Source organism: Tachyglossus aculeatus, chromosome 1, assembly GCF_015852505.1.
Source record: "Tachyglossus aculeatus isolate mTacAcu1 chromosome 1, mTacAcu1.pri, whole genome shotgun sequence".
NCBI classification, from domain to species: domain Eukaryota; kingdom Metazoa; phylum Chordata; class Mammalia; order Monotremata; family Tachyglossidae; genus Tachyglossus; species Tachyglossus aculeatus.
The window spans coordinates 82044054-82069119 of record NC_052066.1 but is presented as its reverse complement, the minus strand read 5'-3'; the positions used below and the strand labels follow the sequence as shown (position 1 = coordinate 82069119).

The 25066-nt window shown below is 44.0% G+C and overlaps 1 protein-coding gene and 1 pseudogene across 1 annotated transcript; both read right to left on the bottom strand.

The window, feature by feature from the left end:
* Positions 1–8068: 8068 nt before the first annotated feature.
* On the bottom strand, positions 8069–15769 carry LOC119926942 (G-protein coupled receptor 35-like). Its single transcript, XM_038745419.1, has 3 exons — positions 15743–15769; positions 14802–14810; positions 8069–9001 (listed from the first exon to the last, which is right to left on the bottom strand). The coding sequence occupies exons 1-3, from the start codon at positions 15767–15769 to the stop codon at positions 8069–8071; spliced, it is 969 nt and encodes a 322-aa protein (XP_038601347.1).
* Positions 15770–16032: 263 nt separating this feature from the next.
* LOC119926930 lies at positions 16033–19288 on the bottom strand (annotated as a pseudogene).
* Positions 19289–25066: the final 5778 nt, after the last annotated feature.

The window sequence follows — 25066 nt, the reverse complement described above, 5'->3', positions numbered from 1 at the left end:
CGAGCTGCTCAGTGTGTCAGGGTTTGGATCATTTCTGGCCCAGAGCATTTTTGAGCGGAGTGGATCAGGGTCCAGCCCAGGAGAAAAAGAGGAGGGTGGTCTGGTCTAAATCACTGTGTGGAGTCTGGAGCCATTGCAGTGAGGTGGGTGGAGTGATTTTGGGCACTGTCACCTAGTGAAGTTTCAGGTATTTATCTGGCATTTAGGAGGCCCTTTGTGTTTTCCCGAAGCTGCTATTTGGTCCCTTCTATTCCTTACACTATCCAGCTTAAGAAGGGGATACAGTTCAAGGAGTTTGATTCCAAATACAGACGTGCCACTAGTCCAGAGAATGGCAGACAGTGTTACCTCTGTCGTTAGCATGGTAGACCTTCCCACTGCTCCCAAGGGCCCAGGACTGCTCCATGGCAGTGAAACAATGGCCCCCTTTGCCCTGACCACTCCCTCTGGGGCTGAGCTAGTGGTGGGGCCATGGGGCCACCGCTCGGGGCCCTGCATTACCAGGGACCCAAGGGATTGTGGAAATCCTAGGAGGCTGGCAGGAGTCATGTCAGCCCAGACAAGGCAGGCTGCTCACAGAACCAGATAATTGTTATGGTAATAATGATTATTATTATTATTATGGTATTTGTTAAGTGCTTACTATGTTTGCCAAGAACTGTTCTAAGCACTGGGGTAGATACAAGCTAGTCAGGTTGGATGTGGTCTTTGTCCCACATGGGGCTCACAGTCTTAATCCCCATTTTACAGATGAGGTAACTGAGGCCCAGAGAAGTGAAAGCCAGGGAAGCAGCGTGGCTCAGTGGAAAGAGCCGGGCTTTGTGGTCACAGGTTCAAATCCCGGCTCTGCCACTTGTCAGCTGTGTGACTTTGGGCAAGTCGCTTAACTTCTCTGGGCCTCAGTTACCTCATCTGTAAAATGGGGATTAAGACTGTGAGCCCCCCCGGGGGACAACCTGATCACCTTGTAACCTCCCGAGTGCTTAGAACAGTGCGTAGGGACCGTCTCTATATGTTGCCAACTTGTACTTCCCAAGCACTTAGTACAGTGCTCTGCACACAATAAGCACTCAATAAATATGATTGATTGATTGATAGTAAGTGCTTAATAAATGCCATCATTATTATTATTATTATTAAATGACTTGACTAAGGTCATACAGCAGACAAGCGGAGGAGCCAGGATTAGATCCTGTGGTGATCCTGCGGAGGCCACTCTGTTGGTCAAGAAGCCCTTTCACAAGTGACTGTCTTTTTTTTTTTTTTTTTTTGAATCGTGAACAACAGTATGGAGGAAGGAACTGGGCTGCTGTGCTCCAGGGCAGATCATTGCAAAGCCAGTCTGTGGGGAGGGGAGAGAAGTAGACTTTCCTCTCTGCTTTATGCAGCAATGGGCCTGGACTAATCAACAACTGCCGCGCAGGTGCCCCTGTGACACCTGAAACAGTGAGTCAGGTGCAGTTGCGATGCCCAAGGCAGAAGCAGATAAAAGGCAATCACCTTGACTTGTGAGAAGCCAGCCAGAAATGAAACGACATGATGAGAACACGGTAGCCCTGAGCTAAGAACTGGAAAAAAATGTGATCCATGGCAAAGTGGCAGGGCCCCTGCAAACCAGCTGAGACTCGCACCTGCAGTCCGGGCTGCCACACACAGATACCATGAACCATTGCAGCCACCCTGAGGCAGCCAGACTCCCCTAACTCCTTTGACCTGGGACCATCTCCACGAACTAGGGGTAAAACAGTCAGAATGGTAGTTATGTTTGGGGGGTGGGGGTGCAGGGTGTGTGCACGCGCAGGTGTGTGTTCCCTCTTCAATCAGAATTGGAATTGAATGAAGTTTTGCATTTCTGAACTTGTCACGGAGTCTCCGATCTAGGAAATTTCTGGTCATTACATTTGGTTGGGATCCATCTCAGCCATACTGGACCAGTTAGGAGACTCCTGGCTGTGGAAGTTAGTTAGGATAACAGATTCCCAGCTGGGGTGAAAGTGCTGGTTTGGAACCTATTGAGCAGGACCTGGGGTTCGTGACAGTCCTAGTCCCCAGTTTAAGGATGAGGTAACTGAGGAACAGAGAAGTGAAGTGACTTGCCTGAGGTCAAACAGCAAACAGTGGAGTCAAGATTAGAACCCACGTCCTCTGACTCCCAAGTCCATCCTCTTGCCATTGGACCAGGCTGATTCTTCCTTTCTTGCTGCCATCTACTTGAACTGGCATGGAGCCAAATGGTGATAAAAGGACATTGTTCAAACAACCCATCCAACGGGTCTGTCCACTGCCTGCCTCTTACAGCCTGAACCTACAGTTTGACTGCTCTCTGGACTACCAACATCCTTAATGTTGCTCTGCTCTGTGGGGTTTGCTCGGATACCCAGTAAACCCCAAACATGAATTGATCAATCAATGGCATTTATAGAGCACTTGTGTGCAGAACACTGTACTAAGCACATGGGAGAGTACAATTCCGTAGAGTTGGCAGGCATATTCTCTGCCCATAATTCACTGTCATGGCTTCAACTACCACCTCTATGCAGATGATACCTAAATCTACATCTCCAGCCCTGATCTCCCTCCCTCTCTGCAGTCTCTCATTTCCTTTTGCCTTCAAGGCATCTCTACTCGGATATCCTCCTGTCACCTAAAACTTAACCTGCCCAAAACAGAACTCCTTTTCTTCCCACCCAAAACCTGTCCTCCCCATGGCTTTCCCAGCACTGTAAATGGCACCACCATTCTTCCTGTCTCACAAGCCAGTAACCTTGGCATTATCTTTGACTCCTCTCTCTCATTCAGCCCACATATTCAATCCATCGCTAATAATAATAATCCTGGTATTTGTGAAGCGCTTACTATGTGCCAAGTGCTGTTTTAAGCACTGGGGTAGATACAAGGTGATTATGTTGTCCCACATGAGGCTCACAGTCTTAATCCCCATTTTACCGATGAGGGAACTGAGGCACAGAGAAGTGAAGTGACGTCCAAAGTCACACAGCTGACAAGGGGGAGAGCCAGGATTAGAACCCAAGACCTCTGACTCCCAAGCCCAGGCTCTTTCTGTCAAGCCATGCTGCTTCTCTAAATGCTGTCAGTCCCACCTTCACAACATTGCTAAGATCTGCCCGTTCCTCTCCATCCAAACTGCTACCACGCTGATAGTCACTCATCATCATCAATCGTATTTATTGAGCACTAACTGTGTGCAGAGCACTGTACTAAGTGCTTGGGAAGTACAAATTGGCAACATATAGAGACAGTCCCTACCCAACAGTGGGCTCACAGTCTAAAAGGGGGAGGTCCTATCCTGCCTAGATTACTGCATCAGTCTTCTTGCTGACCACCTAGCCTCCTGTCTCTCCACGTTCCAGTCCATACTTCACTCTACTCCCTGTCCTTCAGTTATTTGCCTGAAGGCAGATCCAATCTAACAATGCCTGGGCAACCCAACTTTGCCGCCTACATGCTGTGTGACTTTTGGCAATTCACTTAACTTATCCGTACCTCACCGGAAAAATGGGGACTGAGACTGTGAGTCTTATGTGGAGATGGGATTATGTCTAACCTGATTTACTTGTATCCACCCCAGTGCTTAGTACATTGTATGGCACATAGTGTCACAAGTCCCCAGTTTTACAACCAGGACCTTCCTGGACCGTGGAAGTTTCAATGACACATAGGAGAGTTCAAACCACACCTCTGATCACCAAGGCTACAGTGGAAAGTTTTTACTTAGTTTTACCAAAGTGCAAGAAAGTGACACATGTACTCACACACTCCACCACTCATAGGTCCAATATCAGTCTGTGGTCAAAGGAGCCTGTTCTGCCACTGCTTCTTCTTTCTGTTTCCAAGGGCTGCTCTACTGCCCTTTGTATACCTCAGTGTGTATGTGTGTGTATGCCCCCTTACCCTTTAACATGAGAACCTTTTATCTGCCTTAGTCATCACAGCTGTAGCTCTACATGATAGCCACTGATTGGTTGCCTGGTAGAATCAGTAAACCACATCTTCTGCCATCCTCTGCCCCCAAATACCAATAATCACCTGTCTCAGGTAAAGCCCATCAGTGCCTTCACGGAACTCTTCTTTATTGTTGTTCACTGGATCACAAACAGTCACTAACAAAGCAGCTTGTTGTGGGCTCACCACAGTAAACACCTTATAAATACCACAATTATTATTATAACCTTTGGAAGAGCTGGGTGAACTAGACCTGCCTCAGGTGCCCTATCCACTTCCCAGAGCAATTCCACCAATGCAGTGCGAAAAACAGCAGCGTGGCTCAGTGGAAAGAGCCCGGGCTTGGGAGTCAGAAGTCATGGGTTCAAATCCTGACTCCACCACTTGTCAGCTGTGTGACTTTGGGCAAGTCACTTAACTTCTCTGAGCCTCAGTTTCCTCATCTGTAAAATGGGGATTAAGACTGTAATCAATCAATCAATTGTATTGAGCACTTACTGTGTGCAGAGCACTGTACTAAGTGCTTGGGAAGTACAAGTTGGCAACATATAGAGACAGTCCCTACCCAACAGTGGGCTCACAGTCTAGAAGGGGGAGGCAGAGAACAAAACAAAACATATTAACAAAATAAAATAAATAGAATAGATATTTACAAGTAAAATAAATAGAGTAATAAATGCATACAAACATATATACATATATACAGGTGCTGTGGGGAAGGGAAGAAGGTAAGGTGGGGGGATAGAGAGAGGGAGGAGGGGGAGAGGAAGGTGGGGGCTCAGTCTGGGAAGGCCTCCTGGAGGAGGTGAGCTCTCAGTAGGGCCTTGAAGGGAGGAAGAGAGCTAGCTTGGCAGATGTGGGGAGGGAGGGCATTCCAGGCCAGGGTGGCCCCATGTGGGACAACCTGATCACCTTGCATCCTCCCCAGCACTTAGAACTGTGCTTTGCACATAGTAAGTGCTTAACAAATGCCATTATTGTTATTATTATTATTAATGCTGCCTTTGTGCTATATTTTATTGAACTCTCCCAAATGTTTAGCACAGTGCTCTGCAATCAGTAAGCATTTTCATTCATTCATTCAATCGTATTTATTGAGCATTTACTGTGTGCAGAGCACTGTACTAAGCGCTTGGGAAGTACGAGTTGGCAACATATAGAGACAGCCTCTACCCAACAGTGGGCTCACAGTCTAGAAGGGGGAGAAAGACAACAAAACAAAATATATTAACAAAATAAAATGAATAGAATAAATATGTACAAATTAAATAAATAAATAGAGTAATAAATACATACAAGCATATATACATATATACAGGTGTTGTGGGGAGGGGAAGGAGGTAAGGCGGGGAGATGAGGAGTGGAAGGAGGGGGAGAGGAAGGCGGGGGCTCAGTCTGGGAAGGCCTCCTGGAGGAGGTGAAATCTCAGTAGGGCTTTGAAGGGAGGAAGAGAGCTAGCTTGGCGGGTGTGCGGAGGGAGGGCATTCCAGGCCAGGGGGATGACATGGGCTGGGGGTCGACGGCGGGACGGTTGAGAACGAGGCACAGTGAGGGGATTAGTGGCAGAGGAGCGGAGGGTGTGGGCTGGGCTGGAGAAGGAGAGAAGGGAGGTGAGATAGGAGGGGGCAAGGTGACGGACAGCCTTGAAGCCGAGGGTGAGGAGTTCTTGCCTGATGCGTAGGTTGATTGGTAGTCACAGGAGATTTTTAATACATACATTTAATACAGTAATACATATAATTTATACCACTGATTGATCCATTAACAGCAAGGACAGAGAGAACAATGGACAAGACACAAAAAATCCTCAGACCATTCTGCATGCCAGCTGAAAATTGGGAGTCGACTGCGGATGATAAACCAGTGTGGTGCATTGTCATCAAGAAGGCTGTGGCTCTTCTGAGCAAAGGCTTTGTAAGGAATGAGAGACATGGAGATGAAAGAGAAAACACGACAGTCAGGGGCTGCAAACTTTACACACAACAACACAAGGGACAATTCCATTTGTGTACACAATGATTTGGGGTCCCACATTGTCCTTTTCAGTTATGTCCAAACCCAGTGATATTTTCTTTGAAGATAAAGTACAATCACATATTGAGAAGCAGCACAGTGTAGTGGATTAAGAACAGGCCTGTGAGTCCGAAGGTCATGGGTTCTAATCCCGGCTCCACCAAGTGCCTGCTGTGTGACCTTGGGCAAGTCACTTCACTTCTCTGTGCCTCAGTTACCTCATCTATTAATGGGGATTGAGGCTGTGAACCCCACATAGAACAGGGACTGTGTCCAACTGAATTTGCTTGTATCAACCCCAGTGCTTAGTACAGTGCTCGGTACATAATAATAATAATGATGATAATAATAATAATGTTGGTATTTGTTAAGTGCTTACTATGTGCCAAGCATGTACACTTACTATGATACAAAGTAATCAGATTGTCCCACGCGGAGCTCACAGTCTTCATCCCCATTTTTCAGATGAGGTAACTGAGGCACAGAGAAATTAAGTGACTTGCCCAAGGTCACACAGCTGACAAGTGGCAGAGCTGGGATTAGAACCCAAGTTGTCTCACTCTGAGACCCATGGTCTTTCCACTAGGCTATGTTGATTCTGCTTTAGCTGCCTCATCTGCAAAATGGGAATAAGCTAGAGTGTGATCATGGGGTGGCCAAGGACTTTGTCTGATCTAATGTTGCTCTATTAATTTTATTAATGATGTGCATAGATCTATAATTCCATTTATTTATTTTGATGGTATTGACACCTACTTGCTTTGTTTCGTTGTCTGTCTCCCCCTTCTAGACTGTGAGCCCGTTATTGGGTAAGGACTGTCTCTATCTGATGGCATATTGTACTTTCCATGTGCTTAGTTCAGTGCTCTGCACACAGTTAGTGCTCAATAAATGCGATTGAATGAATGAATGATCATTGGGTGGCCAGGAACTGTGTCTTATCTAACATTGCTCTATTTATTTTATTAATGATGTGCATATATCTGTAATTCTATTTATTTATTTTGGTGGTATTGACACCTACTTGTTTTGTTTCGTTGTCTGTCTCCCCCTTCTAGACTGTGAGCCCACTGTTGGGTAGGGACCGTCTCTATATGTTGCCAACTTGTACTTCCCAAACGCTTAGTACAGTGCTCTGCACACAGTAAGTGCTCAATAAATATGATTGAATAAATGAATGAATGAATTAGTGTCCTCTCAAGAGACACTACTCCTGTTCAACCTCACTTACACTCACTCAATCACCTCAATCAATACACACTGTCTTACTCCTTGTCCACCCATTTCCATCTCTTCTTCTAGTTCATTCATTCAGTGATATTTATTGAGCACTTACTGTGATCAGAACACTTTACCAAGTGCTTGGGAGAGTACAATATAGCAATAAACAGACACATTCCCGGCCCATTATGAGCTTATATCTGTGTGGTGGTGGCCCCAGTCCCACGCCAGTAAGTTGTAACAAGCATATCACTCTCACTAGAACTCTGATGCTGGTATGCTTGCTTTCAATTTTGATATACAATAATTTTGAGATTTTTGCAATAGTAAGAAGCAGTGTGGTCTAATGGATGGAGCACAGTCCTGGGAGTAAGAAGAACCGGGGTTTTAATCCTGGCTCTGCCACTTGTCGACTGTGTGAATGTGCAAGTCACTTCACTTCTCTGTGCCACAGTTACCTTAGCTTTAAAATGGGGGTTAAGACTGAGAGCCCCATATGGGACTTGGACTGTGTCCAACCTGATTAGCTTGTATGCACCACAATGCTTGTACTTCTGCTTAACAAATACCATTCATTTATTACTCTATTTATGTATTTATTTATTTTACTTGTACATATCTATTCTATTTATTTTATTTTGTTAATATGTTTGGTTTTGTTCTCTGTCTTCCCCTTCTAGATTGTGAGCCCACTGTTGGGTAGGGACTCTCTCTATATGATGCCAACTTGGACTTCCCAAGCGCTTAGTACAGTGCTCTGCACACAGTAAGCGCTCAATAAATACGATTGATTGATTCATTCAAAAAAATTAAAAAAAATAGCTGTCTCTTTCTGGTTTGGATAGAAAGTGGATTCTGAAGTTTCATAATATCATACTTCTGAATCTTGGATTTTCTTTTTCTCCAAAAAACGAGACTTGGTTAAGAAAGAAGGAATTGCCTGAAATTCCTTCACCGCAAAGTAATAACTAATGGCATCCAGGCAGCAGTTAGCGTTGGCCACACAGACAGACAGTTGTAGAAGCTTTCTAGACACTGGTATTTCAATGAGACACAGAGCAGCCACACACTTAACTAGCAATATGGTATTGAAAGGAAGGAAACCGATGATAAAAATGCTCCAATTTACAGACACAATTAAGATTGCTTTCTGGATTAAATTTTCTCCCTGAGTGTCTGACTTTTTTTTCTTCCAGAGACTTGTGATGATTTGAATAGAACAAAAGGTCAGAATAATTAGAGGTACCAAGAATCCAAGACAGACTCCAATTAGCAAAATGTATGGATTCTCTCTTGTCTGGTCTTCAAAACAAATCTCTTCATTTTGGGAGTTGAGGACTGTAGTTGAAGAAACGGAACCGATTATGGTGATCCAAAGAACTCCACAAATTCCCATTGCCTTCTGTGGTGACTTCCATCCTCGGGCTTTCAGAGGATATTTGATCAAGATGTATCGATCAACAGCTATGCACGTGATTATCCATACGCTCATAAGCATATTGATTAAATAAGTACTCTCAGAGATGAGGCAAATAGGATGCGTTTGGGCTATCTTCTGGTTGCTTGAATAAATCACGAAAGGCAAGATTAAGAGGACACAGAAATCTGCCAGAGTGAGGTTGATCATGTACACTCTCATCTCCGTCCATTTCTCCATTTTGCAGCAGAAAATCCACAGGGCGAAAAAATTGAAGGAGACGCCAAGAATGAAAATGAGGATATAGAAACCCAGGTACGTGGGCTCAGTTGGTTCATCTGAGAGGTCAGAGGGAATACTGTAGTTTATCTGGTTTGCCATGGGAGGCTGTAAAATAAAGGTGAAGAGATTCAGTTAAAAGGTAGGAATTCTTGAATGGATTCTTTGCATTTAAAAATATTAGTGCCATTCTGATGAGGGGAATGAAAGGAGAGGGAGTAGAGGGTCTGAAATCAGAGCCAGATTGGCTCTGAAATCATGACTGACTGCAAAATCACAGGAGGAATGATAATAATAATAATAATAATGGCATTTATTAAACACTTACTATGTGCAAAGCACTGTTCTAAGTGCTAGGGAGGTTATAAGGTGATCAGGTTGTCCCATGGGGGGCTCACAGTCTTAATCCCCATTTTACAGATGAGGTAACTGAGGCACAGAGAAGTTAAGTGACTTGCCCAAAGTCACAGAGCTGACAATTGGGGGAGCAGGGATTTGAACCCATGACCTCTGACTCCAAAGCCCGTGCTCTTTCCACTGAGCCATGCTGCTTCTCTAATGATTTATTTATTGATTGATCAATACCATTATTATGTAATATATAATCATCATCAGTCATATTTATTGAGTGCTTACTGTGTGCAGAACACTGTACTAAGCGCTTGGGAAGTACAAGTTGATGACAATATTTGATATACTCATTTTTATAATATTATAGTGATTATGACATATATAATAATCATGGTGTTTAATTGTGGTGTTTTGTTAAATAATAATTATTATTATTATGGGATTTATTAAGCACTGTTCTGAGCACTGGGATAGATACAAGGTAATCAGGTTGTCCCATGTGGGGCTCACAATCTTAAACCTTATTTTGCAGATGAGGAAACTGAGGCCCAGAGAAGTTAAAATGACTTGCCCAAAGTCACCCAGAAAACAAGTGATGGAGCCGGGATTAGAACCCAAGTCCTTCTGGCCCCCAGGCCTCTGCTCTATCCACTAGGAAATAATTTTTTGCAGTAATGTCTGTCTCCCTATCTAGACTGTAAACTCACTGTGAACAGGGAATATGCCTAACAACTCTTTTGTTCTTGCACTCCCTGGCATTCAGTACAGCGCTCTGCACACAGTAAACTCAATAAATACCATTGATTGACTGATGAATACTTAAGCTGGGATGGGTAGAGGAGGAGGTGGGGTTGGGGGGAAGGTGGTTCCTGGACCAGAAGCCCTCCTTCTCCCACTGAGCTGCAAGCACCCCCTTGCTTTCTCCAAGTCCACAGTGAGTAAGCCCCCTTTTATCCATTCATTTTGTGAGGGGTTGGGGGGGGCGGGGGTGGATTGCAGCAGGGGGCCTGCTCAGGATTGTTATTGGGTAAACCAGAGAAGAAGGCAACTCTTCCCCCCTGTCATATCCTCACGCGGGCATAGCCCAATTTGGCAGTTCTTTTCCTACCCAGCAGAGCAATTTAGCCCCTCCTTAGGCCCTCAGCAAGACAATTCAGTTCCTCGCCTCTAAACTCCTCAGAGAGATAATATAGTTTCTCTTCTAAATCATCCTTTGGCCCTGTTGCTCCCGGAGTCAAATAATACAAGATGGAGTTGTCCTTTGGCCTTTTTGCTCCCGAGATCAAATAATACAAGATGGAGTCACTCTGGCTCACCACAGAGTTGCTTGGGGCCACCCAGAATAAGCACAAAGTGGTCCATGTGGGCACCAGTCGACTGGGGTTTTCCTAGTATCTGGTGGGCCAGTCTGGTCCTATACATGGCCTAGTGGAAGGAGCACTTAACTTCTCTGTGCCTCTGTTGCCTCACCTGTAAAATGGGGATTAAGACTGTGAGCCCTGTGTGGGAGGAACTGTCCCCAACCTGATTAACTTATATCTACCCCACTGCTTAGAGCAGTGCTTGGCACAGAGTAAGCACTTAACAAATACCATTATTATTATTATCATTATTAATAATAATTAATGATTACTACTAATAATAATATAATAATAATAGATTGGGGAAATGTGGCTGTCTGGGGTTGGCTTTTTAGACTGGCCCACAGCTTCTGTTTCTGTTTGCTCCAGAAGGCGGTGCTTCCGACCACAACTATTCCGAGTACGTAGAATTATTTGAAGCTAGGTCTCGGGCACACTGTTTGATGAATCAAATCCACATAGCTCAAAATGATATACATCCCAAATCCTCAGTCCAATACCCTGCTTGACATATTTTCCTTGTTATTCTTGCCTCTATTGTCCTTCTAAGTACTATATAGTAATTACAGTTAATGCCCATATCTACAGACACACCTCATATTTACATGTAGCACAAAGAAATGATGTTTAGAACCTGCATTACATATACAAAACGCTCTGCTCCTGGTTACAGTATTTCTGCAGGACAATCACTGCCCCATACTGTACAGTAATTACAGTTAATACCCATATTTACAAACACACCTCATATTTGCATGCAGCACAGAGTAATAATATTTAGAACCTCCCCAGCCCTGATCTCTCTTCCTCTCTGCAGTCTCGCATTGTCTCCTGCCTTTAAGACACCTCTACTTGGATGTCCTCCCATCACCTCAAACTTGATATGGCTAAAACTTAACTAATTTTCTCACCCAAACTCTATCCTCCTGCTCATTTTCCTAACACTGTTGACCACTACCATGCTTCCTGTCTCACAAGCCTTGACACAACATTGGTGTTATCCTTGACTCCTCCCTGTCATTCAACCTACATATTCAAGCCATTCCTAAATCCTGTCAGTTTTACCTTTGCAGTATCGCTAAAATCTGTTCTTTCCTATCCATCCAAACTACTACTACATTAATACAACCACTTATCCTATCCTCCCTTGATTATTGTATCAGCCTCCTTGCTGACCCCCCTGCCTCCTCTCTCTCCTCACTCCTCCACTGTGGTGCCTGGATCATTTTCCTTCATAAATATTCAGACCATGTTTCGCCACTCCTCAAGAAACTCCAGTGGTTGCCCATCCACCTCTGCATCAAACAAAAACTCCTCACCATTGGCTTTAAATCACTCAATCATCTTGTCCCCTCCTACCTCATCTCGCTACTCTCCTACCACAACCCAGCCCACACACTTTGTTCCTCTAAGGATAACCTACTCACTGTACCATGATCTCATCTACCATGCCATTGACCTCTGGCTCACATCCTGACTCTGGCCTGGAATGCCCTTCCTCCTCATATAATAATAATAATGATAGCATTTATTAAGCGCTTACTATGTGCAAAGCACTGTTCTAAGCACTGGAGAAGTTACAAGGTGATCAGGTTGTCCCACGTGGGGCTCACAGTCTTAATCCCCATTTTACAGATGAGGCAACTGAGGCACAGAGAAGTTAAGTGACTTGCCCAAAGTCACACAGCTGACAACTGGCGGAGCCACATATCAGACAGAGAATTGCTCTCCCTACCTTCAAAGCCTTATTGATGGTGCATCTCCTCCAAGAGGACTTTCCTGACTAAGCTCTCCTCTCCTCTTCTCCCACTCCCTTCTGCATCACCCTGACTTGCTCCCTTCATTCATCTTCCCTCCCAGCCCCACAGCACATACACATATGTCCGTTTTTCATTTATTTATTCATTTATATTAACGTCGGTCTCCCCCTCTAGACTGTGAGCTTGTTGTGGGCAGATAATGTGTCTGTTTGTTGTTGTATTGTACTCTCCCCAGTGCTTAATACAGTGCTTCACACACAGTAAGTGCTCAATAAATATGATTAAATGAACGAATGAATGGCACATAAGAAGCGCTTAACAGATACCATAATAATCATTATTTCATTCCCTGTGCACAACGAGCTTTAGTCTAGAGCCCTCATTTCCCCTACCCACCCTTCCATCTCCATCACCTATGCCTTCAGATCTGTACCTCTTAAGTGCTTGATAGTCATTCCACCCTCAGCCCAGCAACATTTCTATACATATCCTTACACTCTTCTATTTCCCCTATATGTATTTGTTCTTTCATACTTGTCTCTCCCCTTCTAGCCTGTAAGTTCCCTGTGGCCACAGATCATGTTTACCAACTCTATAGCATTATACTCTCCCAAATGCTTAATATGATGATCTGCATACAGCAAGAGCTCAATAAATGCCATTGATTGAGTGATTGATTTCACTCTCCCTAATTTTTAGACATTACTCTGCACATGATAGGCTCTCAATTGATTGATGAAATAATTGGATTTAAATACAATTGATCTTTCTCTTAACCCAATGATGATATTGCTGCCTTGATTTATTCCCTCCAATTTCCATCTGTTGAGTCTCATGTATCAGGTAGTATATTCTAAAATCACTAAAATCCACCCTTCCAACTCCATCCAAGCTGCTACCATGTTAATACAATTACTCATCCTATCCCACCTAGATTACTGCATCAGCCTCCTTGCTGACCTCCCAGCCTCCTGTCTCTCCCTACTCTAGTCTATACACCACTCCTGGATCATTTTCCTACAAAATCAATCAGGACATGTCACTCCACTCCTCAAAGAACTCCAGTGGTTGGCCATTCACCTTCTCATCAAACAAAAACTCCTCACCACTGGCTCTAAAGCACTCAATCACCTTATCCCGTCCTACATCATCTTGCTACTCTCATACTGCAACCCAGACCACACATTTAGCTCTCTAATGGTAACCTTCTTACTGTGCTTCAATGTCATCTTTTTCACTGCAAACACCTCACCCACATCCTGGCTCTGGCCTGGAACATCCTCCTTCCTCAAATATGACTGACAATTACTCTTCCCTCCTTCAAAGCCTTACTGAAAGTGCATCTCCTTCACGAGACCTTCCCTGACTAAGCCCCTCTTTCTTCTTTTCCCACTCCCCTCTGTGTTGCCCTGACTTGCTGCTTATTTTCTCCCCCCATCCTGGTTCCACAGCACTTATGTACATACTACGTAAGCCAATCTAGGTGGAAGAGAAACTGTCATCTTTTTTGAGATCTCCAGGGAAGGTGATTCCATAACTTTTGGGTTACATTCTTGTCCATTCCTTAAAATATGGACAAAACATGAACATTTATTATTATTATTAATAATAATAATAATAAAAATGATATTTGCTAAGTGCTTACTATGTGCCAGGCACTGAACTGGGCTCTGGGGTGGATATATGCAAGTCAGGCTGGACACAGTCCTTGTCCCATGTGGGGCACACAGACTCAATCCCCATGAGAAGCAGTGTGGCTCAGTGAAGAGAGCCCGGGCTTGGGACTCAGAGGTCATGGGTTCTGGTCCTGACTCTGCCAGTTGTCAGCTGTGTGGCTTTGGGCGGGTCACCTCACTTCTCTGTGCCTCAGTTACCTCATCTGTAAAATGGGGAATAAAACTGTGAGCCCTACATGGGACAACCTGATTACCTTGTATCCCCCAGCATTTAGAACTGTGCTTTGCACCTAGTAAGCCCTTAACAAGTGCCATCATTATTATTTTACAGATGGGGCAACTGATGCACAGAGAGGTGAAGTGACTTGCCCAGGGTCGCCCAGCGGACGAGTGGTGGAGCCAGAACTGGAACCCATGATCTTCTGGCCCCCAGGCCTGTGCTCTATCCACTACACCATGCTGCTTCTTTAGTCTAGTTCCTCTTATATTTCAGTGCCACTGAAGAGATATTGTCTTGTTTGTTTACCTAAAGCTTCTTTTCTCTTTAAAATTAAATTTCACGTACTAATTGCTTTTTGTTTTTTTTTTGTTTAAGTGAAATACAGATTGGGAGTTACCGAGTACAGTTATTCTGACACATCAAGTATTTCAGTCAACACTAGAACCAGCCTATGTCTTTGTGCTTTCTTTGATGAAAATATCTCTTGATACTGTTTCATCAGTTGAGTGTTTCTCAGGTATGACTTGTGTTGTCTCTTACCTTATGTTTCTGTGATGTAAATCGAGGACAAGAATATTTGTAGAGCAAAAGATCAGCGCTTAGGATAGTGCTTGACATACAGTCAGCACTTATCAAATACTACGAGTATTGCTAACCTCCTCACTGTGCCTCGTTCTTGCCTGTCCCACTATCGACCCCTGGCCCAAGTCCTTCCCCTGGCCTGGAATGCCCTCCCTCCACACATCCGCCAAACTAGCTCTCTTCCTCCCTCAAAGCCCTACTGAGAGATCACCTCCTCCAAGAGGCCTTCCCAAACTGAGCCCCCTTTTTCCTCTCCTTCCCCCCCACCCTACCTCCTTCCCCTCCCCACAGCACCTGTATATATGTCTGTACAGATTTATTACTCTATTTATTTTATTTGTACATATTTACTACTCTATTTTATTGATGATGTGCATATAGCTATAATTCTATTTATTCTGACGGTTTTGACACCTGTCTACATGTTTTGTTTTGTTTTCTGTCTCCCCCTTCTAGCCTGTGAGCCCATTATTGGGTAGGGACCGTCTCTATATGTTGCTGACTTGTACTTCCCAAGCACTTAGTACAGTGCTCTGCACACAGTAAGCGCTCAATAAATACAATTGAATGAATGAATGAATCTGTAACATTTCTTTATATTAAAGTCTGGCTCTCTTCCTCTAGACTGTAAACTCATCATAGGCAGGGAATTTGTCTGTTTATTGTATTGTACTCTCACAAGCATTTGGTACAGTGCTCTGCACACAGTTAGTGCTCAATAAATATAATTGAGTGACTATTCCTTTCAGCCCACTCAGAACTAGTGCACAATATACCCTCCCCACGGAAGCACTAACACACATATCTTCATCTTAGATCTCTTTGATCATTAGGAAATGATTGCACTCAATATATTACCCAAATATCCTTCTAGAAATTTAATTTTATTTCCTATTTACAAAATCTTCTGGTTCAGGGATTTCCATGTCCTTTGCAAACATTTGTTTTTGAGTCTTCACATCAGATGTGGGAACTAACTAAGGCTTGGGGAACAGAAAAGAATAGAGGCAAAATCACCAAAGGGGATCTAAGCGGCATGTTGCTCCAGAAGGGGCATTTCAGGATTCTTTCAGGATCAGCCTTCAAAATGTATCTCCAGGGATGGTCAAACACAGATTGAATGGTGGTAGGGGAGTTTCCACAGAAGCACAGCCCATGTGTGCTTTCACAGCTCCAGTCCTCCCTGGTTTTAATGAGGTAAAGTTGTGACCAGTTCTGTACACGGTTCATCTTGACTTTTGTCTGTCTCCAGCCTTCGTTGAGTAAACTTGATCAAGCCAGAAGCTTCCTGGAATTCCTTAGCTACAAAGTAATAACCGATGGCATCCAGGCAGCAATTGATATATGCCAACTGGTGAGATGTAGCTAATAAGATCCGAAGATGGCTTGTTGCAGGGAATACAGTTTCTTTGGCCCAAAGCTGAATGAGCAATAGTATATGCTGTGGCAGAAAACAGATTAAAAATACAAACAGATTTGCAGAAACCATATAGATAGCCTTCTGGATTAAAGTTTTTTCACGTGGCTCCCTTTTCTTTTTCTTGATAAGGCTGCTAATGACTTGTATTGAACAGAAGGTCAGAATTAGTAGTGGGATAAAAAATGTTAGCAAGCTAAATATTTTCAGCCTTAGTCCTCTTTTTCTCTGTGGTCCAAAACAAAAATTGCTCTTGTCAAGTTTCGAGGAGATGAGTAGGACAATCACAGAAACAATCACTAGGATCCAAAGGACTCCACAGGTGATAGCAGCTTTGCGAGGCGACCTAAATATTTTGGCCTTTAGGGGAAATTTGATAGCAATATAGCGGTCCATGGCAATCAAGGTGACAATATATATGCTCATTTGCTTGTTGATGAGGTAAATGCTCTGAGAAGTTCTGCACAAGGCATTGTCCTCTTGAGGTTGATCTTCATTTACAGAATATAGCAAAATAGGAATGGAGAAGATGAGGCAGAGATCCGCGGCAGCCAGGTTAATCACAAATATTCTTGTTTCTGTCCATTTCTTCATTTTGTAGCAGAAGACCCACAAAGCAAAAACATTGAATACTAGTCCAACTGAAAAGACCACGGTTATGCAAACATATGTAGTCAAGTAGGAAAATGTTTCATTCTTGCTACTCTGGGTGTTGTTCCAGTTGTTTGAGCCATTCATTCTGACAGGTTGATACTATATAAAAGAACAGTTTTAAGATGATGAATGGGCAACAGTAACAAATGAAGCAAATTTTCAACTTATTTATCCATTGCATTTATGTGCATTTGGTTTCCCTAACTATTCATGCCAGACCTCATATTTCCCACCTGGTGTAAAAAAAGAGTAGGAGACAGAGGTTGGAGTGTTTGAAGTATGAGAAGCAGCATGACCTTGTAGATAGAGCAAGGACCTAAGAGTCAGAAGGACCTGGGTTCTAATCCCAGCTCTGCCAGTTTGCTGCATGACCTTGGGCAAGTCACTTAACTTCTCTGGGCCTCAGTTACCTCATCTGTAAAATGGGGATTAAAACTGTGAGTCCCATGTGGCACATGGACTATGTCCAACCTGATTACTTTGTCTCTAGCCCCATCATTTAGAACAGTGCCTGGCACACAGTAAGCGCTTAACAAACACTGTAAAAAGTGGCTCACCCAGAAAGGCCTAAATTAGGTATTTAAATGCAGTACTCCAGTTTGGCTCCTAAAAGTAACCAATAACAATGTTTTATTTGTAGTTGGTTTAATTCCCTCAACTTTAAGGTGAGTATGGGAGAAATTGTCACCCCTGTTACAGAGCAATTAGTAGAATGACATGTAGATTTGGGGAGGTTTTTCCTCAGAGTTTTCAGCTGTGAAGTAAAGGATTTCTTTCCAGCATTTTGGGCTCAGCACCCAGCTTTGCTCATGGGAGTTCTCTGTCCAAACCTCAGAGTTCTCTAGGAGTACTGGAAAGGCCACAGATCAGGTCTTGCTAAAGCCTGCAAAGTCGGCCTGCCGGCAAATCCCAAATCCCACGATGATTGTCTCCACCTAAAAAAAATCCTATGCCTTCTTCTCCTCAACAGTGGTGGGTAAGTGATATCTTTCTCTCCCTCTCTCCTAACAAGAATCTCCCTATATTATGGCAAATAGGCCCAACTATTGCTCAATCAATTGCATTTATTGAGTGCTTACTGTGTGCAGAGCACTAAAGTGAGCACTTGGAAGAGTACAGTACAATGGAGTCGGTAGACATATTCTCTGCCCATGAGGAGCTTATAGTCTAGAGCAGGAGAATGAAGGATGGTCTTTGTAGGGGGTCTATATGCTCTGTGCTGGAGTTGCCTGAAATTCCTCTAGTATTCCCTGTGTTTCGACCAACCCAGGCCACCTGGAGAACCAACCAAACCCTGGCTGGAGTTGGGAAGATATCCCAGGGAAGGGTTACTGTTTGCCACCGGATTTAGCACAATCAACAATTCAGCATTTAAATACTGCAAGTAACTGCTGCCATGTGAAACCTGTGATGCGGTGCCTCCGGTATACTCGTGGGAGGGGGAAAATAAATAAGTAAACATGGTGCTGAAAATAGAACTCCCTAAAGCATGAAGATTATTAATGATTTGATGAATGATATTAAGTTCCTTTTGCATGGATTAGGACATATTGATAAACACTTGAGAAAAAGAAAAAAGCTGAAGCCTTGCCATAGCAATAATTAAAATGAATTCAAACAATTAGTCATATTTACTAAGCACTTACTAAGTGCAGAGTGCTGTTCCAGGAACTTAGGAAAGTATGATACAAGGGAATAATCAGACAAATTCCCTGCCCATAATGAGCTTACAGTTTAGAGGGGTAGACAGACGTTAGCGATTATTAGGATGATTATTAGAATGAATTCCTCAAAACCACACAGAAAGTCATGCCAAATTAAGTATAGGCAATTAAAAGTTGGAAATTCAAACACCTTGTGAATTCTGGATCACAGAGGTTAGACATTTTCAAGGCTAAGACTCACATTATTCTTTCCCCGTGAAGAGAAGAACATTGTAACAATTTACAACTGCTATTAGAAGAAATTTAAGGAAATGATTTAGGACAGATCTCAAGCATCTAGTTGAGTGCCATCTACTCTGAAGCGTAATAAGATTCCATTGCTATCTGAAACAGATCTGGATCACAGTGCATTCTAACCTTCTCCCAGAAACAATTTCCCCTCCAAAATTTAGTTTCCTGTCACTCTGAGAAACACACCCCCCTTTGGTGAAATAACTAGCAAAAGGAAAGAAAGACTAAATATGAACATTCAGATAAATGAATTACCTGCTGCATTGCCATGTACCAAGCACAGAATGAGAAAAGCTTCAAGGACTCAGTTTGAAGCCCCAGATGACGGAAACTTTTGTGGTTCCCTCTATCTGGCCTAAGAAATCTTCCCCGCAAGATATTGTGATTTGTAAAACTTCAGAACTACCCTAAAACTTCATCTTGGCAATTTAGCTAGAGGCTGAAACCCTCACAAGTTGCTTCTCTGGTGCCCTCAACTGATCACATCCTGCTATTTCATCTTGCCATCCTCCCCTGTCATCATCATCATCATCAATCGTATTTATTGAGCGCTTACTATGTGCAGAGCACTGTACTAAGCGCTTGGGAAGTACAAATTGGCAACATATAGAGACAGTCCCTACCCAACAGTGGGCTCACAGTCTAAAAGTGGCAGTTGCAGTTCCTTTCCAAGTTGCTGCAGAGAAAGAAAGAGGAACCAGGAGAAACAAAGGGTATCAAGAGATGTGAAAAAGCAGATGACCAGGTCTGCGTAGTGTATAGAATGTCCATAGGATGAGTGTATTTGAGTGAGAGAGTCTTCCATTGCTTCCTGGCATTGGGGCAGTCGCAAGTTCAACTTTGATCAAGGCACAAGTCTGGTTAAGAGCCAAAAGCAGTTGGAGTTGGGCATCAGTCACAGGAAAACATCATTTATTCATTCATTCATTCAATTGTACTTACTGAGCGCTTACTGTGTGCAGATCCTATCAAGATTGCACTTGGAGAGTTTCCAGTATTCTACCAGTCTTGACTACGGGAGGAGAGTCAAGCAGAGGGACACCCTATTCCTACCTTGGGCAATGGCTAGCGAGTGGAAGGCAACCTGCTACAAGTCAAGACCTCTCGTGCTGGGCAGCAGCGGCATGAGAGAGAGAGTCGAGGGTGGAGACTCAATTGTAATAATAATAATTTTGGTATTTGTTAAGTGCTTACTATGTGCCAAGCACTGTTCTAAGTGCTGGGGAGATACAAGGTAATCAGGTTGTCCCACATGGGGCTCACGGTCTTAATCCCCATTTTCCAGGTGAGGTAACTGAGGCACAGAGAAGTTAACTGACTTGCCAAAAATCACACAGCTGATAAGTGGTGGAGCCGGGATTTGAACCTGATGGTGGAGCCGGGATTCAAACCCATGACCTCTGACTCCCAAGCATGCACTCTTTCCACTGAGCCATGCTGCTTCTCTGAGCATGGAAGGAGGCAATAGTAAACCACTTCTGTCTTTTTACCAAGAGAACTCTATCAATCAATCAATCAATCAATCAATCGTATTTATTGAGTGCTTACTATGTGCAGAGCACTGTACTAAGTGCTTGGGAAGTACAAATTGGCAACACATAGAGACAGTCCCTACCCAACAGTGGGCTCACAGTCTAAAAGGGGGAGACAGAGAACAGAACCAAACATACCAACAAAATAAAATAAATAGGATAGAAATGTACAAGTAAAATAAATAAATAAATAAATAAATAGAGTAATAAATATGTACAACCATATATACATATATACAGGTGCTGTGGGGAAGGGAAGGAGGTAAGATGGGGGGATGGAGAGGGGGGCGAGGGGGAGAGGAAGGAAGGGGCTCAGTCTGGGAAGGCCTCCTGGAGGAGGTGAGCTCTCAGCAGGGCCTTGAAGGGAGGAAGAGAGCTAGCTTCGTGGAGGGGCAGAGGGAGGGCATTCCAGGCCCAGGGGATGACGTGGGCCGGGGGTCGACGGCGGGACAGGCGAGAACGACGTACAGTGAGGATATTAGCGGCAGAGGAGCGGAGGGTGCGGGCTGCGCAGTAGAAGGAGAGAAGGGAGGAAACTCTATGGATACGCTTCCAGAATGATGGCAGATGGAGGTGGGGCATTCTGGGAGAGATGTGTCCATGGCATTGCTATGGGTCAGGGCGACTCGACAGCATGAGACAAGGTTGTGTGCAGACCACTGTACTAAGCACTTGGAAAGTACAGTATAGCAGTAAAGACAGACAATCCCTGCCCACAATGGGCTCACAGTCTTTTATGGCAGCAGACTAGCAAGGCAGCCACCTCTCACTGCTCCTTATAGTTCCTGTACTTCCTGTGTCCACCAACCTCAGACACTTCCCAGATCCACATAAAACTGTCATGGCAAAGAATTATGGGCAATCTTGTTTTCTTCTGTTCTCTCATTACAACTTGTACTTCCCAAGAGCTTAGTACAATGCTCTGCACACAGTAAGCGCTCAATAAATATGATTGAATGAATGAATGAATTTATGTGAGTTTCTTGCTGAGCTCAGCTGTGACTGGATGTGTGAGTGTGGGTTTTGTGAGACTCTTAAAGTGTGGGACTCTGGAAGTATTTTTCTGGGGGCATATTTTATTTTATTTTGTAGTATGTTTGGTTTTGTCTCCCCTTTTAGACTGTGAACCCACTGTTGGGTAGGGACTGTCTCTATATGTTGCCAATTTGTACTTCCCAAGTGCTTAGTACAGTGCTCTGCACACAGTAAGCACTCAATAAATACGATTGATGATGATGATGATGATGTGAGAGTTATCTGTCTATGTAAGAACCTGTGAGGATGCCATGGGTGTGTGTTCCATCTCAGTTTGTCTTTTATACTTTGTTATCTCTCTCTCTGTCTCTGTCTCTCTGTGGGGATTTCATATATGGGTGTGAGAACCTTTGAGGTTGTCTGTATATGTCTTTATAGATCCATTTGTCTATAATACGTACTTACTTCTCTCTGTCTTTATCTCTTTATGTCAGTGTGAGAACCTTTGAGGTTGTCTGTGTGCGTGTGTCTTCATATGTCTTTTGCCACTCAGTCAGTCAGTCAGTCAGTCATATTTATTGAGCACTTACTGAACACAGAGTATTAAGCATTGTATTAAGCACTTGGGACAGTACAATATAACAATATAACAGACATTTTCCTGGTGCACAATGAGCTTACAGTCTAGAGGGGGAGACAGACGTTAATATAAATAAATAAATTACAGATATGTACATAAGTGCTGTGGGACTGGGATGGGGGGTGAATAAAGGAAGCAAGTCAATGTGACACAGAAGGGAGTTGAAGAAAGGGAAAAGGGCTTAGTCAAGGAAGGCCTCTTGGAGAAGATGTGCCTTCAGTAAGTCTTGAAAGGGGGAGAGAGCAATTGTCTGTCATTCATTCATTCATTCAATTGTATTTCAGTTAGGAGGAAGGAGGGTGTTCCAGACCAGAGGCAGGAGGTGGGCAGAGGTCGGTGGAGAGATAAATGAGATAGAGAAACAGTGAGAAGCTTAGCATTAAGGAGTGAAGTGTGTAGGCCAGGTTGTGGAAGGAGCGTAGCAAGGTGAGGAATTTTTGTTTGATGTGGAGGTGGATGGACAACCCCTAGAGGTTCTCCAGTCCATACTTCACTCTGCTGCCTGGTTTTTCTAAAAAAATATGTTCCATCCATATCTCCCTACTCCTCAAGATCCTCTAGTGGTTGCCCATCCACCTCCACATTAAACAGAAACTCCTTACCCCCGGCTTTAAATCACTCAATCACCTTGCCCCCTCCTATCTCAACACACTGATTTCTACTACAACTCAGCACAGTCAGTTCACTCCTCTAATGCCAACCTACTCACCTTGATCTCATCCATTTTGTCTCTGCCTCCTAGCCTACATCCTACCTCTGCCCGGGAACTCCCTCCCCTTTCATATCCTAGAGATGATCACTTTCCCCACCTTCAAAGCTTAGTGCATCGCTCCTCCAAAAGCCCTTCCCCAACTAATTGCTCATTTCCTCTTCTCCTTCTTCCTCTGCATTGCCCTTGCACTTAGATTTGTACCCTTTATTAACCCCACTCTCAACCCCGCAGCACTTATGTACATCTTTGTAATTTATTCATATTAATGTCTGTTTCCCCCTCAAGATTGTAAACTCATAGGGTGCAGAGAAGGTGTCTACCAACTATGTTATATTGTATACTTCCAAGCACTTAGAATAATGCTCTGCAAACAGTAAGTTCATTCATTCAATCATATTTATTGAGCATTTACTGAGTGCAGAGCACTGTACTAAGTGCTTGGAAAGTACATTTTGGAAACAGAGACAGTCCCTACCCAACAACAGGCTCACAGTCTGGGGGGGGGGGGGGGGGGGGACAGACAACAAAACAAAACAAGTAGACAGGTGTCAATACCATCAAAATAGATAAATAGAATTATAGATATATACACATCATTAATAAAATAGAGTAATAAATATGTACAAATATACACATGTGCTGTGCGGAGGGGAAGGGGGAAGGGCAGAGGGAGGGAGTTGGGGGGTGGGGATGGGAAGAGGAGCAGAGGAAAAAGTGGGGGCTCAGTCTGGGAAGGCCTCCTGGAGGTGGTGAGCTCTCAGTAGGGCTTTGAAGGGAGGAAGAGAGCTAGTTTGGCAGATGTGTGGAGGGAGGGCATTCCAGGCCAGAGGTAGGACATGGGCCAGGGCCTGATGGTGGGACAGGTGAGAATGAGGCCCAGTGAGGAGGTTAGTGGCAGAGGAGCGGAGTGTGTGGGCTGGGCTGTAAAAAGAGAGAAGTGAGGTGAGGTAGGAAGGGGCGAGGTGATGGAGAGCTTTGAAGCCAATAGTGAGGAGTTTTTGCTTCATGCAAAGGTTGATAGGCAACCACTGGAGATTTTTGAGGAGAGGAGTGACATGCTCAGAGCATTTCTGTGGAAAGATAATCCGGACAGCAGAGTGAAGTATAGACTGCAGGGGGGGAGAGAAAGGTGGATGGGATATCAGAAAAGAGGCTGGTGCAGTAATCCAGTTGGAATAGGATGAGAGATTGAAGCAACAAGGTGGCGGTTTGGATAGAGAGGAAAGAGTGGATCTTGGAGATGTTGTGAAGGTGAGAACGGCAGGTTTTGGTGATGGTTTGGGTGTGTGGAGTGAATGAGAGAGTGGAGTCAAGGATTAGACCAAGGTTGCGGGCTTTTGAGAAGGGAAGGATGGTAATGCATCCACAGTGAAGGGAAAGTCAGGGAGAGGACATGGTTTAGGAGGGAAGATAAGGAGTTCAGTCTTGGACATGTTTAGTTTTAGGTGGCGCATGGACATCCAGGTGGTGATGTCTTGAAGGCAGGAGATCTGAGCCTGAAGGGAGGGAGAAAAAACAGGGGAGGAGATGTAGATTTGGGTGTTGTTTGCGTAGAGATGATAGTTGAAGCTGTGGGAGCAAATGAGTTCACCAAGGGAGTGCTCAATCATTGCATTTGATCGATCTGTCCATTTCTCTGTTACACCTATTTATGTCTCCATCTCTCTCTCTCTCTCTCTCTCTCTCTCTCTCTCTCTCCCTTTATTCTAACTCTTTCTCTCCCACTATTTCCATTCCTGCCTTTATCTCTATACCTTCTTACTTCCAGAAGCCAGGACTCATTTTTTTTTTCTTTTTATGGTATTTGATCAGCCCTATGTGCCAGGCACTGTTCTAAGCGCAGGGGTAGAAACAAAGTAATCAGGCTGGACACAGTTCATATCCCACATCGGGCAATTGTTATAATGTATTCTCCCAAGTGCTTAGTACAGTGCTTTGCACACAGTAAGCCCTCAATAAATATGACTGAATGGATGAGTGAATGAATGTAGCAATACATAGATACATTCCCTATCCACAATGAGCTTACAGTCTAGAGGGGAAGAGAATTATGACCCAAGATGATGCCACATCTCCTATGATTGACATATGGCAGTCATATGATACAGTCTAAAACTGATCTGGTGACCCGCCGCCCCCCCTATCCTCTCCCTTGTCCACTGCAGAGGAACCATGCATGTTCCCCCTCCCACCATACAGCCCCTTCTGGAGTGCACCTCTCTGTCCCCAGAGGGGTGATTGCCCCAGTGGTAGAGGGATAATGATGATGATAACTGTGATATTTGTTAAGCTCTTACTGTGTGCCAGGCATTGTATTAAGCACTGGGGTGGATACAAG

Excerpts from the sequence above, each read along its gene's own strand:
- LOC119926942 (XM_038745419.1), bottom strand. The coding sequence starts at position 15,769 with ATGGAAATCCCTGAACCAGAAGATTTT.